We start from the raw sequence: 12,086 nt of genomic DNA, 5'->3' as shown, positions 1-12,086 counted from the left end.
ACTTCTTCTTCCCGCTCTGTCACACAACAAAGGAACAAGAAGAGAGACCACCTGACCAGTAAAACCGGGAGAGAAAAAACTTTCGGCCAAGAGAGAGAGAAAGAGAGGCGTGAGCTGAGTGAGAGGCGGAGCGAGAGTGAGCAGAGAGAGAGACACCGGCGGCACGCGGAGGACGAGGGCGGCGAGGAACAGTCCGACGAAAACTCAAGCGCGGAGAGCCGAGGTAAAATCCGAGTCCTTTTAATTTTTTTTCGAATTGGATTTCTGAGTTTGAGGCCACCGGTGACTTCATCGACCACTTCCACTGGCCCTACATATGTCACAACCATGCGTCAGTGTTGATGTTTAAGTTAATGATTAGCAGGAATTTTGAGTTACCTAGAATAGCCATTTGCTGTATTACGATTCCTGATTCTGGCGCTGTGGTTGTTCAAGTCTCTTAAATTCCCAATTCTGGTTCAATTTATCACACGCCTGTTTTGAGGATCGCCTCAGAGAGAGAGCGAGAGAGAGATACGACTGCCTGATGTTTGTATCTTTGTTTTTCATCGTGAATTACGCATCTGTTTTGACTTTTGACCATGGATTTTACTTTGAAATTGAAAGGAAACTTTTGACCTCGGTGTTGTATGTTTGTTTCTGAACTCCGTGGTTAAGCTGTTGAATGAGAAAAGTACATATTTTGAAGAATTTTGAATGAACGATTTTGATCTTAGTTGATATTTCGTAGAAAAATAATCCTTTTGTTGTTGTAGATGAGTCGAGGCTTAGAGGGCTTCTTCAAACACACACACACACACACACACACATAATAAAATATATAATGTAGCAAAAGCTTATGTTTTGGTGATTCATCATATTCTCAAGCTAGCTTGGCTATATCTTTTGATTTCATCAGGAGTAGATAGTACAGATAAAGCGTCTAGAAGAACTAATTGGGGATTGAAATTTTAGGCTTCAGATTCTGATTGTAAATGACGGTTGTATTTCGGTTCGGTAGTTCTTGGTTTTTCCATTTTTCAACCAAGTCGTTTGGCTTAATGACCTATTTTCATACCTTCAAGAAGATTGCTTCATTCATGTTGCTGTATTGCGGATTGATTTTATTTAGGCATACTTTTTATGATTAGGTTCTATGATTTTGACACAGTAGATTTTTTCTTCTTGTTATTCTTCCACCCCCCCCCCCCCCCCCCCCCCCCCCCCCCCTCAAGAATCTACTGTGTCAAAATTATAGAACCTCAAGATTGCTTCATTCATGTTGATGTATTGCGGTTCTATGATTAGGTCATATTTTCAATACCTTCAAGAAGACATATTCTGATTTTGCATATTATTCTTAAAAAATACAAGCAAAGGAAAGATTGAAGAGTTTGTGACGATGAAACTTGTATAACATGTAGTAATATAAATTAATAAATTATAAAAAAAAAAGTGTTGGAGACCTTGTTGTTTTGTTTATATATATATATATATATATATATATATATATATATATATATATTAATTAACTTCTGTTGTTGTTGTTGTTGTGGGTTAAATAAGAGAGTTGTTGCAGTGTCTTACGTTCTCACTCCATACTATTTATCCCCTTGTTTTTCCTTCCAATTCATATATTTATTGTTATTATTCGGTTGATTCAAAGTTTCTCATTCATTCTACCACAAGATATAGATTTTTTGGGTGTATTCATTTGTTCATTTCTTTCCACTTCCTGGCTATTTGTGTTTGAATCTTTAGAAAACTCATACTTGATTTAACGACCAAAAAAGAAGAATAAGAATAAGTAGAGGTTAAAGGTAATCAGTCCTTAACAACTAATGTCTATTGATTAATTTCTTGGAAGTTCTTTTTCACCACCTCTGCAACCATAGCAGCACTTGCTTGACGGTGTTTCTTTTTCCGTTTATCCAAACTACAAGTATGAACATTATGATGTGTTCGAATACTGAAGAAGTTAGTGTTTGCCAACTTAACTGCTCGTAGATGCCAACTACAATGCTCCCGATCAACACAATCAACCACAAACACTTTCTTACACGACTTTACTATCTTCATTTCAAAACAATTTTTGATCGCCGCGTCCAACAACATATTTTTCAATTCATCCTTACTTTTGAAGTGTTGGCCTATTTCAAAGTTTGTACCATCTGTGAAGCTATATGGCTTATTAGATCTTATATCGATCGATTCAACGTCAGATTTAACAAGAAATTCCGACTCTCGAAACATTTCTGATGGTGACGTCGGTAGTAAAGTAGACGTGTCTAACTCATGTTGTGGGAGACTTGATCCTCCTACTACTTTGGTGGTTTCATCTTCAATGTCTTCCATTGTAGCTGCAACCACATTATTATTATGTGTTAGTATACAATAAAAATAATAAGCATTAAGATTGTTGAAGGGTCAAATTATTACCTGTTTTCAAAGTGTTGTTATGATTTCCTTCTAAATCATTACCATTTGCGTCTCCTTCCTCAACTTGAGTTTCATGATTAACTTCAAGTTTATCTATGAATTCTACACGGAGTGAACTTCTACGGTTTTTTTCATCACGATCCATCAAGAAACCGTATACATCATCGTCATCTTCTATGTAGATAGGATCGTATGCATCCCATGAAGTTGACATAAAACTTAGCTTCAAGTCTAGCTTACTTTTATCCACTTTGAGTTTCACACACAATTTTTCAATTAAGTCGGCTAACTTGATCTCGATATTTATGACGATGATAACAGGCTTATCATTCTTTTCACTAACCCAATGATGCGATCCGTCTTCTTTTTTCCACTTTCCATTGTAATAAACCGTTATCGTAGTCTCCGTCCTTATCTACAAAATGATAATTAAAAATTAGAATCTGCTTTACTGATCTACTACTCGACTGATCTACTGCTCTACTGATCTACTGCTCTAGTGATCTACCTCTAGAACTCTACTGCTCTACTGCAAATTAACCGGTATCAGTAGAGTTCGACGATCATCTTCAACATTCGAAAATATTTTCCAATCAAAGTTTCATTGAGTTGGATACATATTTTTTTGGTTCAAATCTAACAAAGTTTTCAATCTAACACAACAAAATAAGTATCAAACTCGATATATAAAAATTTCATTGATGAAATTACCTAAACACAAAGCCCTAGTTTGTTTAGGGCTAGAGTTTTTGCACCGTCAATACCGTCGCCGTCGCCGGAACTCGTCTTCGCCACCAGAATGTCTTCCGCCCGAATGAAGCCTCACTCAACCTTGGTGTGGTGTGCCAAGCACGTATGTGTGGCTTTTTTTTTTTTCAATGTGCGTTCTGAAGCTTCAGGCAGGAGAGTTATTTTGTTGTTTAAAAAAACAATAAAAAAAATGAAAAAGAGAAGGGTATATTTGAGAGATGAGGTAATATTTGTTTAAGAGAGGTACTCACCTAAAATTGAAACTTTGAAAGGCATGAAACAAAATGTTGCAATTTTTAAGGGCATAAACCAAAATCACCCGTTTAGAAAGTAAATAAGTAATGTCAACTAGACAAATAAAAATTAAATGGACTACATATATGAATAAAAGATATGACCCTCAAATTCGAACCTATCCCATTGAAGTATCAGATAATAAAATCGCAACAATAGTCTCAAAACTGACAAATCCATTTGAGAAGAACCATGCGATTCTATTGACAAAAAAGTCGAAGATCCCAGTGAGAAAGAAACCGAAGACACCGGTGAAGAAGAAGTCGAACTCGACTGCGAAGAAGACATCGAACCCGCTAAAAAGCCACATAATTTCATTGTCTATGGTAAGCATGTATACTATTTGGTGACATTATACTAATGAGGCGAATATATGGTCAAGAGTGGCTATCGAGTGTCGATGACCTCGATTTTGACGTCAAGCTCTTCCACGGCCTCGGTAACCTCGTCGTGCTGGAAGATGCTTTGGAAGCTCCTGATTCCTCCGAAGGTGAAATTGCTCTCTTGGCGAGTTTGTAAAGGTTGGATTCCGATCCGAACAACCTTAGCCCGACGGAAAATCCTCAAGGATACACGCTGGCCTTTGTGCACCAGTGGCCCGGAAACTATTATACATGCTTTTTGAAGGTGCCGGTGGACTCAAAAAGTATGGAATCTCGCCGACTTTTGGGACCTAGTCAAAGATATCCAAGAAGAGGATGCCACGAGCCTTTTCATCAAGGCTGTGAATACCATGGAGGTTCGTAAACTTGAATTCTTTATTACGTTGATGTTGTTACGTGTGTTGTTGGCTTATTTTTTACTGCAAGTTTGTCTGGCAAAATGTTTGGCAACATGCTCAAGGGTATGTTGATACATCTTCGCCTCTGTGTGCAAAACTGTATTTTTGGCAAGTTTTTTGAAATGCCAAAATGATTTGCGGAAAATCTTCTAGTATTATTCTTTCCGCGTGAATGGGTAAAAAATCCTAGGACTACTTCCAGAGTTTTATGGGCTACTATAAAACAAAGATTCTACCCTTATTGGCCACTTGACACATTCATTCATATGGTTAGAGTTCTTAAATGTGCAAGATCGGTGGGCTGAGAAGCTAATTGCGTGATGTGTATGATTTGATTCTCTATACATTATTAGAGAACTATTGAGTGTTAGAGAGTTGTTTGGATTTTGTGATTACATGATTGAAGCTTTCACGTGCGTTGATATCAAAGATTACTGAACACTGAGAGAGTGTTTGAGAGTGAAATTGAGGGGATTTCAGACTCAGGGGGAGCCTGCTTCGAAATTCACGGGTAGTGGAAGTGGTGGTGCAATCGGACTGCCTTGAGGTTGCGTTGGCAGCTAAGAGTGGCACTTGCCCGGCCATAGAAGTCAAAACTATCTTGAACGATATTAAGGTAATGCGTATGAGTTTTTCTAGCTGTAACTTTGTTTTTCTCCCTCGCTATTGTAATGTTGTGACACACAATTTAGCTCGTTTTGCTATTTCAGTTTCCTCGAATGTCCGTTGGTTGAGAATTGTCCCACCATGCGGCATTTGAGAGGTTATTAATGACCAAAAGACTTTATTGTAATCACGGTATTATTCTACCATTAAGTGAGGGTGTTAATGAAGTTTTCGTGGTTCATCCCACGTTTTATAAAAAAAAAAATGTGATTGTGCTACGCCATCAGACATCATTGATTAGTTATTATTATTTATTATTCTATACGAAAATTGATCTATTCGAAAAAACATGATGTCGCTTAAATTTTATATAAATTTATAACCATATAAGTCATATACACATGTATCTATGTTTTTTACACACAAGAGTGTCAAATTTTTGACAATTTGTTTTAATTATAATTTTTTTTTGTTTTTTAAAATTTAAAATTTTAGCTATTTTTTAAATCAATTAGTTTCTCTTTTGAATGAGGATTTTGTATAGAGATACCTTTCTTTTTCTTCATAATTGATAAACTCTTGTGTCATGGTTTGGTTCGGTCACAAACTTAAGCGTACGCGTAAAAAAAAGGGACAAATCTGTCCAATAGCTTTCCAAGTGGAGGCAAAAGTTTCTCTAATTATAAACGACATGTCGTTTTTACTGGAGGGAGCTCCAAATTACGGTGAGCAGTGATGATGTACCGTCTAAAAGCCGTCTCTCTCTCTGCAACTTCAACACTTTCTCTCATCTTCATCGTCGCCGTCTTTCTTCTTCTGGACCTTCTCTCTCTCTCTCTCTCTCTCTCTCTCTCTCTTCTAGGGTTTCAAACAAATGGATTACAATCAACAATGGGGTCAGAGACCTCCGATCCATTCCAACGCCTCCAACACTTCCGCATCCTATCCCAACCCTCACTTCTCCTTCCCGCCCCCAAATCCCGATCCCTACCACTTCTCCGCCGCCGCAGATCACCGGAATACCTTCCTGAGACCACCTCCGCCGCCGAATCCGTACGCTTACCCTCCTCTCCCTCATCATCCGTACTCCGAAGGTGACATGAACCACAAGAGGCCGAGGTTCGATGACGCGAACGAGCGGAGGCTGAGACTGATCCGCGACCACGGATCATCTCCAGGACTGAGCTCCGACGGTCATATTCACCACCGTGGCGATCCCAATTTTCCGTACGCGAACGGTAACGGTGTGTACGGTAATCACCACGGAGGCTATTCGCCGAATTTAGGGCCTGGTAATAATCACGTGCACGGCTCTCCACGGTTCTATGGTGCGCCTCCCCTTCCACCTTCTCCGCCTCCGCCACCTCCTCCGCCGCCGCCTTCACTGTTTCCGGTGTCCTTCCCTGGCCAGCCTGTCGCCGTGGCAGCGGAATCGCCGGGTCAGCATGATTTCCATAGTAAGTCATTCGTGCATTCTTCTACTGGCTTTGCAAATCAGGTAATATGACTTTCTTGACGGTTTTTATTATTAATTTTTATTTTTTATTTTTGCTGTGATTTTTTGTTTGTTTTAGTGCGTGTGTGTGTGTGTGTTGTGATTGGGCTTGGGTTTTGAGGTTTGGGAAACTTAGGAATGTTTTGTTTGTGTGTTTGAAGGATTTATTTGGCGTCCATGGGATGTTGCCAAAGCAGTACTTCGGAGAGGACCAGTGTTTTCTGGCGAAGCATTCATCTTCGGATAATAAGCTGACTGTTGTTGATGCTTCCCAACTGTTCAAGAAACCGCACCGCTCTACTCGCCCTGACAACTTTGTGATAATCCTTCGAGGACTTCCCGGTATCAACTCGTTTCTTTTTTAGCTCATTCTTTCGCTTGTTACTTGCTTTTCCTCTTGAGTTTGTGGGGGTAATTTGTTATTGTTGATCTGGTAGAGTTAGCTGAATAAATAAATTAGGAAACTTTAGGCTTATTGGGGTAGAATTTGGTTTCTTATCGCGTTGATTGTTTACCTGTTTTTCTCCACCAGCTTTGTTGCTCTATCATCATTGGTAGCATGACATCGTATCTATCAAATTTGATGTATTTTTATTTTATTTTATTTCATACTTTTTTCTATGGATTTGGACTAATTATTTTGTTCTAATAGGTAGCGGAAAGAGCTACTTAGCTAAGATGCTAAGGGACATAGAGGTGGAAAATGGGGGTTCTGCACCGCGAATCTATTCTATGGATGATTATTTCATGATAGAAGTTGAAAAGGTTCGTTCTTGTTATTATTTCTACTTCACTAGAAGAACGTTGCATCTGGATCTTCTTTTTCATTTTACTGTGTATCTAGTGAACTGAAACGTGAGATGATTGTTCTATTAAACTTGTCAGGTTGAGGAAGGTGAAAACTCCAAATCATCTGTCTCAGTCAGAGGCAAGAAACCGGTGGTAAAAAAGGTGATGGAGTACTGCTATGAACCAGAAATGGAGGAGGTAATGAAACTGTTGAGGTCTTTAAATGACATTTAAATTACCCAGCATACTCTTCTTTCTGATGAACTCCTGTTTTGTACTTCCATTTTTATGGTGGTTTTTTGGGCCATACTCACAGGCTTATCGGTCAAGCATGTTAAAAGCATTTAAGAGGACCCTTGAGGAGGGAGCTTTCACTTTCATAATTGGTACGAATCTCCTGCTTAAATTATTCTTGCAGTGACCAGAGCCTGGAAAATTTGGTTTGGGCGAGGTTTCAGTTTTGTATTATTTCTTTGTCCTGTAGTTATTTTGTAAATTACTTGAAATTCTTCTGTTATTTTCTTTCAATTCTCTGATATGCTATCTTTGAATCTGATAACGCTGGGAGTGAATGTGCTTATGATAAACACAGCTACCCGCTTGTATGCATGCAGTGGCTCCAAAGTGGAGACATTCTTCTTTTTTACCAGTCTGTAAATCTGCCTGAGTTAATTTTTATAGGCACATGGAAAATGAAAGATAAAATGATAAATAGTTTTCTAGTTATGTTCAGTTTCCTTAAATTTGGCAGTGAAATATAAATCTAGTTAGACGATAGAAAGTGGTGCTGTGGTACCCAAGCTTTCAGTTACACTAATGATAGATGCAGTTATGTTCGGCAATTGATCCTTTTCTTGATGGTATTTGTGCTTCGTCTTAGTGGATGACCGCAATCTGCGGAAAGTTGACTTTGCTCAGTTTTGGGCAATTGCAAAGGTATACTTCCTACACTCTCCTGCCAACATCTGCCATGTGTTATAGTGTGTCGACACAAACTTTTGGAAATGGGGTTTTGGGTCAAAATTTTACTTGTCGTCGAGTGTTGTAGTAATTTAACCCAGGTGTTTATGATTCCCATAACTAGCAAATGGAATATTTGTTGTATCCTGATTAGTGGCTGACGTTGTCAAATAAGATTCTGATTCAGACTGCACGACTAATGACAGAATATAATATTAGCTGTTTAACAAATACTGTCCCAGATTAGCTTTTGGGATTGATACCATGTGCCGCTTACACTACGATTTGTGTCCTTTTGTTTCTCATTTTATGTTACCAGAGATATACTCATGTGTACTATTATCTAGTTATCACTTTTTGGTTGAGTTGGATTTTCCAAAATATTTAATATTGCGTTTTTACGATTTGTCTTATGATGTTATGGTTAATTGAGGAAATCATATGATTTGAAACATTAACTATTACCATTTGGCGGAGATTCCATGAGCTCTATTTTTTATTGGTTGATTCTATATGTTTCAAGTCACTTATTTCTGAGGGTGAGGTGGGTTCGTCTAGAATTTGATTAACTATATGAATTCCGTTAATTATTCAGGATAAACTTTGAAAAAAATGGCAGATTGACAGGGTTTACATTATGTGTATATATGCCATTATCTTTGCGATTTAATCTTTTACCGAGCTTAAGCACCTTTAAATTTTACTTGCTTGTGTATGGAAGTGCCAGTAGGTTACATTATTGATGTGATTAATAGAAGAAAGAAGATTAGAGGCCCCCATATAAAGATAACTAATGTATTTAGATGTCGTCTCTGAAATGATTCATCTCTATCTTTTTTCTTTCTTTCTATGTGGTATTACTGCTACGTATCTGATGATGACAGCATGTGTGCATTGAGCTTATTATTTTATTTCATGGTGGTGGTTAATAGACAATCATATTCGCTTTCACCATCTTTAGTTTTCCTTAATTATTAATTATGTTCATTTCAGAGTTCGGGCTATGAAGTTTACATTTTAGAGGCTTCTTATAAGGATCCAGCGGTGAGTTTGATGTCTATCACTAACATAAAATGGCTATTTCTCTCTGAAGAAATCTTGTGTGTTTGTGTGTAAAAATGCATTTGAACTTCCATTTATGTTTCTGAATTCAGGGCTGTGCAGCAAGAAATGTTCATGGGTTTAGCCTAGATGCTATCCAAGCAATGGCTGAGCAATGGGAAGAGGCTCCATCTTTCCATTTGAGATTAGATGCTAAGGTATGCATCTTTGGCACTATTCAATCAAAATATTGGATCTTGAAGAACAACTTGGTGAAGTGTTGAAGGATATTGTTGTAATAAATATATCTTACTACTTACCTTTATGAATGTTTTGTGGCATATTTATCCGGCCAGTCATTGTTCAGCGGAGATGACCTTAAAAAAAGCGGAATACAAGAGGTAGTTGAGTCATGCTTCCAACCGGTTTTTAATATAATTTTTTATTTTAGTCGAGTTCATAACCTGATGCTATTTATCTTGTCATATCTGCCAGGTGGACATGGACATGGAAGAAGAAGAAGACACTGATATATTTCCATCTAAATTGGTCGGACAAAATAGCAATGCTATTGTAGCAATTCCTGACAAACAGGATGCATCTGATGGTATGATTGGGTTCTCCGAGTTACATACTAATTATTACATTCCATTACCTGTTCCTTGTATTGCTTTTGATTTTAAATTAATAATAAGAAGTCTTCGTACAAAAATAATATTATATTTTATGGAGTTGGATCGTTCTACTTCTTGTGAGCATAATTCTGTACCCCGTTCAGTTGTATTTTTTATTTCTTTCATAAAATGGATAGTTGTCTCTAGAATGACCATTCTTAGGTGGGCACATAATTCTTTAGTTTAGAGATGCATTGCTGGTGATACCAATATCATTATCTGTTCCAATTTTCTCTATAAGTTTCCCCTGCTCAAACAAATTTACTTTTTTGCTTTTGTAAAAATGTCACGACTTGACAGTCCATTGTCCTTTCCCGATCGTAGCCCTTTCTTTCTTTGTACATTCTAGTTCTAAACTTCCACGAAATTCTTGCTTCCATGTTTTAATATTACATGGACTCTTTCAGTGATTCACTACTTTAAATGCTAGCTGACTTTTTTTTTTTCTATCCGTTGTTGTTTCATTCTGTTTTTTTTTCCTCTTGTAATTTGCACCAGTGAACTCTTCAAAGGATGGGGAGATCGGAAATGATGAAGAAGAAAATGCGCCGGAAGTGAAAGAACTAGGTAGGAGTAAATGGTCAAATGAACTATATGAAGATGAAACCGAAAAAGCTGAACCCAGTAAGGGTAAGATAAGTGCTCTTTCTGGGCTAATTCAAGCCCATAGTAAGAAAGCAAAAACTGTACGCTGGGGTGACAAGGTATGCATAATACTCGTCAGTCATTTGGTGACATAATTTCTTATACCAGTCTGTCTAAAACAGAGTAATAAAATATTGTCCACCATATTACATTCATGTTCTATTTCACAAGCAATTAACATTTTTGCTGACTCTTGAGATAAGAGCAATATTTTACAACGTGTATACTCTGCTGGGTTTATCATCAAATGACAAGGAAATAAACCCTGATTCATTTAAGAACCATACTATTTTACACTTGCTCATCTGTTGTCATTATTTCTTTATAAACTAGGAAATTCCTTTGGCCATACTTGCATGCATTTCAGACTTCGTTTCATGCTTCTATCTGAAAACTATGTTCTTCTCTGTGTCTCTGGACAGGGTGGTGGAAATACTGGGTTCTCAATAAGTGCAGCAAAGAAGGCAAATACATTGTCGTTAGTGATCGGCCCCGGAACTGGATACAATCTGGTGAGATAACAAATCGGATTACACCCCTCAGATTTTTGTTTAGAAACATCCTAACTGGTTTAGGCTCACAATTTTCTCGCCGGTATTTCAAGTTCTTTAGTATCAAGTAACTCTGTACATATGAGTAGTTTGAAAATATCTAACTTGAAAATGATCTCTCTAGTTGAATAGTATGAGGAACATTTTCATGAAATTTGTTTCTCAATCAACATGTGTGATATCTCTTAACATTCTTAATCATTGATTTCCACTTTGTGCAGAAATCAAATCCATTGCCTGAAAAAAGTCGTTTCGTGCAAAGTAAGAACAGTACTGCAGAGATGAACAGACAGAGCGTTTTTCAAGAGCAACTTCGCGCCGAGCGCGAAACGTTTAAAGCCGTATTTTCCAAAAGGCAAGTGAGAATCGGACTTGATGTGGATGATGAATAATATATCAACGAGTACGCAATTTACGTATTCTTTGTCAGTCATTTTTACACTTGGTTGCCGATGCTCTCATTAGCCATAAACAATTTTGTTAAAATTTGCACGAGTCACACTGGTGGTTCAGTAAATATAAAGAAAATGATTATATTCCAGCATCTCTATGCCATAATTCGACGAGGCACGCTTAATTCTTTTGTAAGAGAAGTTATAAGAGAAATGTTATAAATGATGTATGTTACTGCTCAAGTAAATCGCTCAGTTCATAAGGTATTCGTTGATATCTTATCTCTTATAAAAAGATGCTTCATTTTGTTATGTTCAAATGTTCCATACATGTGATGCAACACTGCCAACAGTAAAACATTGTACTTTCAATTATTACATTTTTGGTATTACCTTTATCAAGAATTTATTGCAAGCTATTTTACAAGCTTCTTAAGAGATCTGTAACTTAATAAGCCTGTTGAAATTTAACAACTTCATTTTGTCACACGTTTGAGAATTTTTTTTATTTATAGCCATTACGCTTAGGTGGCCTTGGTTATGGTAGATTGAAATTTCCATTTTATCCTTTTTCATTGAATCGGTATGAGTTTGAAACATGGTTCTTTTTATTTTTTTTTCTTCTCATTTTTCTATTACGTGTGGCGTTTATGGAGTTATTACCATCCTGCACACGTTGCATTCTTTAGG

General features: G+C 37.3%; 1 protein-coding gene across 3 annotated transcripts; it reads left to right on the top strand.

Moving 5' to 3' along the window:
* Window positions 1-5,575: 5,575 nt before the first annotated feature.
* Window positions 5,576-11,708, top strand: LOC149383830 (P-loop containing nucleoside triphosphate hydrolases superfamily protein). Of its 3 annotated transcripts, none has more exons than XM_089628692.1 (13): window positions 5,576-6,347; window positions 6,506-6,686; window positions 6,997-7,109; window positions 7,230-7,331; window positions 7,450-7,519; window positions 8,014-8,069; window positions 9,087-9,137; window positions 9,248-9,352; window positions 9,491-9,535; window positions 9,630-9,741; window positions 10,307-10,375; window positions 10,876-10,965; window positions 11,226-11,708. In XM_089628692.1, the coding sequence occupies exons 1-13, from the start codon at window positions 5,724-5,726 to the stop codon at window positions 11,243-11,245; spliced, it is 1,638 nt and encodes a 545-aa protein (XP_089484818.1). In that variant the 5' UTR covers window positions 5,576-5,723; the 3' UTR covers window positions 11,246-11,708. The 3 variants fall into 3 exon arrangements, with proteins under 3 accessions (XP_089484818.1, XP_089484817.1, XP_089484819.1); XM_089628691.1 differs by having other exon boundaries at window positions 5,580-6,347; window positions 10,307-10,512; XM_089628693.1 differs by having other exon boundaries at window positions 5,997-6,306; window positions 10,307-10,512.
* The last annotated feature ends 378 nt before the right edge of the window (window positions 11,709-12,086 follow it).

Source organism: Urtica dioica, chromosome 10 (genome assembly GCF_054948205.1).
Source record: "Urtica dioica subsp. dioica isolate 48M chromosome 10, U.dioica_male_clone48M_v1_H2, whole genome shotgun sequence".
NCBI classification, from domain to species: Eukaryota; Viridiplantae; Streptophyta; class Magnoliopsida; order Rosales; family Urticaceae; genus Urtica; species Urtica dioica.
This window is presented reverse-complemented; position numbering and strand designations above follow the sequence as displayed.

What these genes read in the sequence shown, in the direction of transcription:
- LOC149383830 (XM_089628691.1), top strand. Translation starts at nt 5,724, where the DNA reads ATGGATTACAATCAACAATGGGGTCAGAGACCTCCGATCCATTCCAAC. An exon ending in AATCCTTCGAGGACTTCCCG is followed by an intron (nt 6,687 to 6,996) that starts GTATCAACTCGT and finishes TTGTTCTAATAG; the next exon opens with GTAGCGGAAAGAGCTACTTA. An exon ending in AGTTTTGGGCAATTGCAAAG is followed by an intron (nt 8,070 to 9,086) that starts GTATACTTCCTA and finishes TGTTCATTTCAG; the next exon opens with AGTTCGGGCTATGAAGTTTA.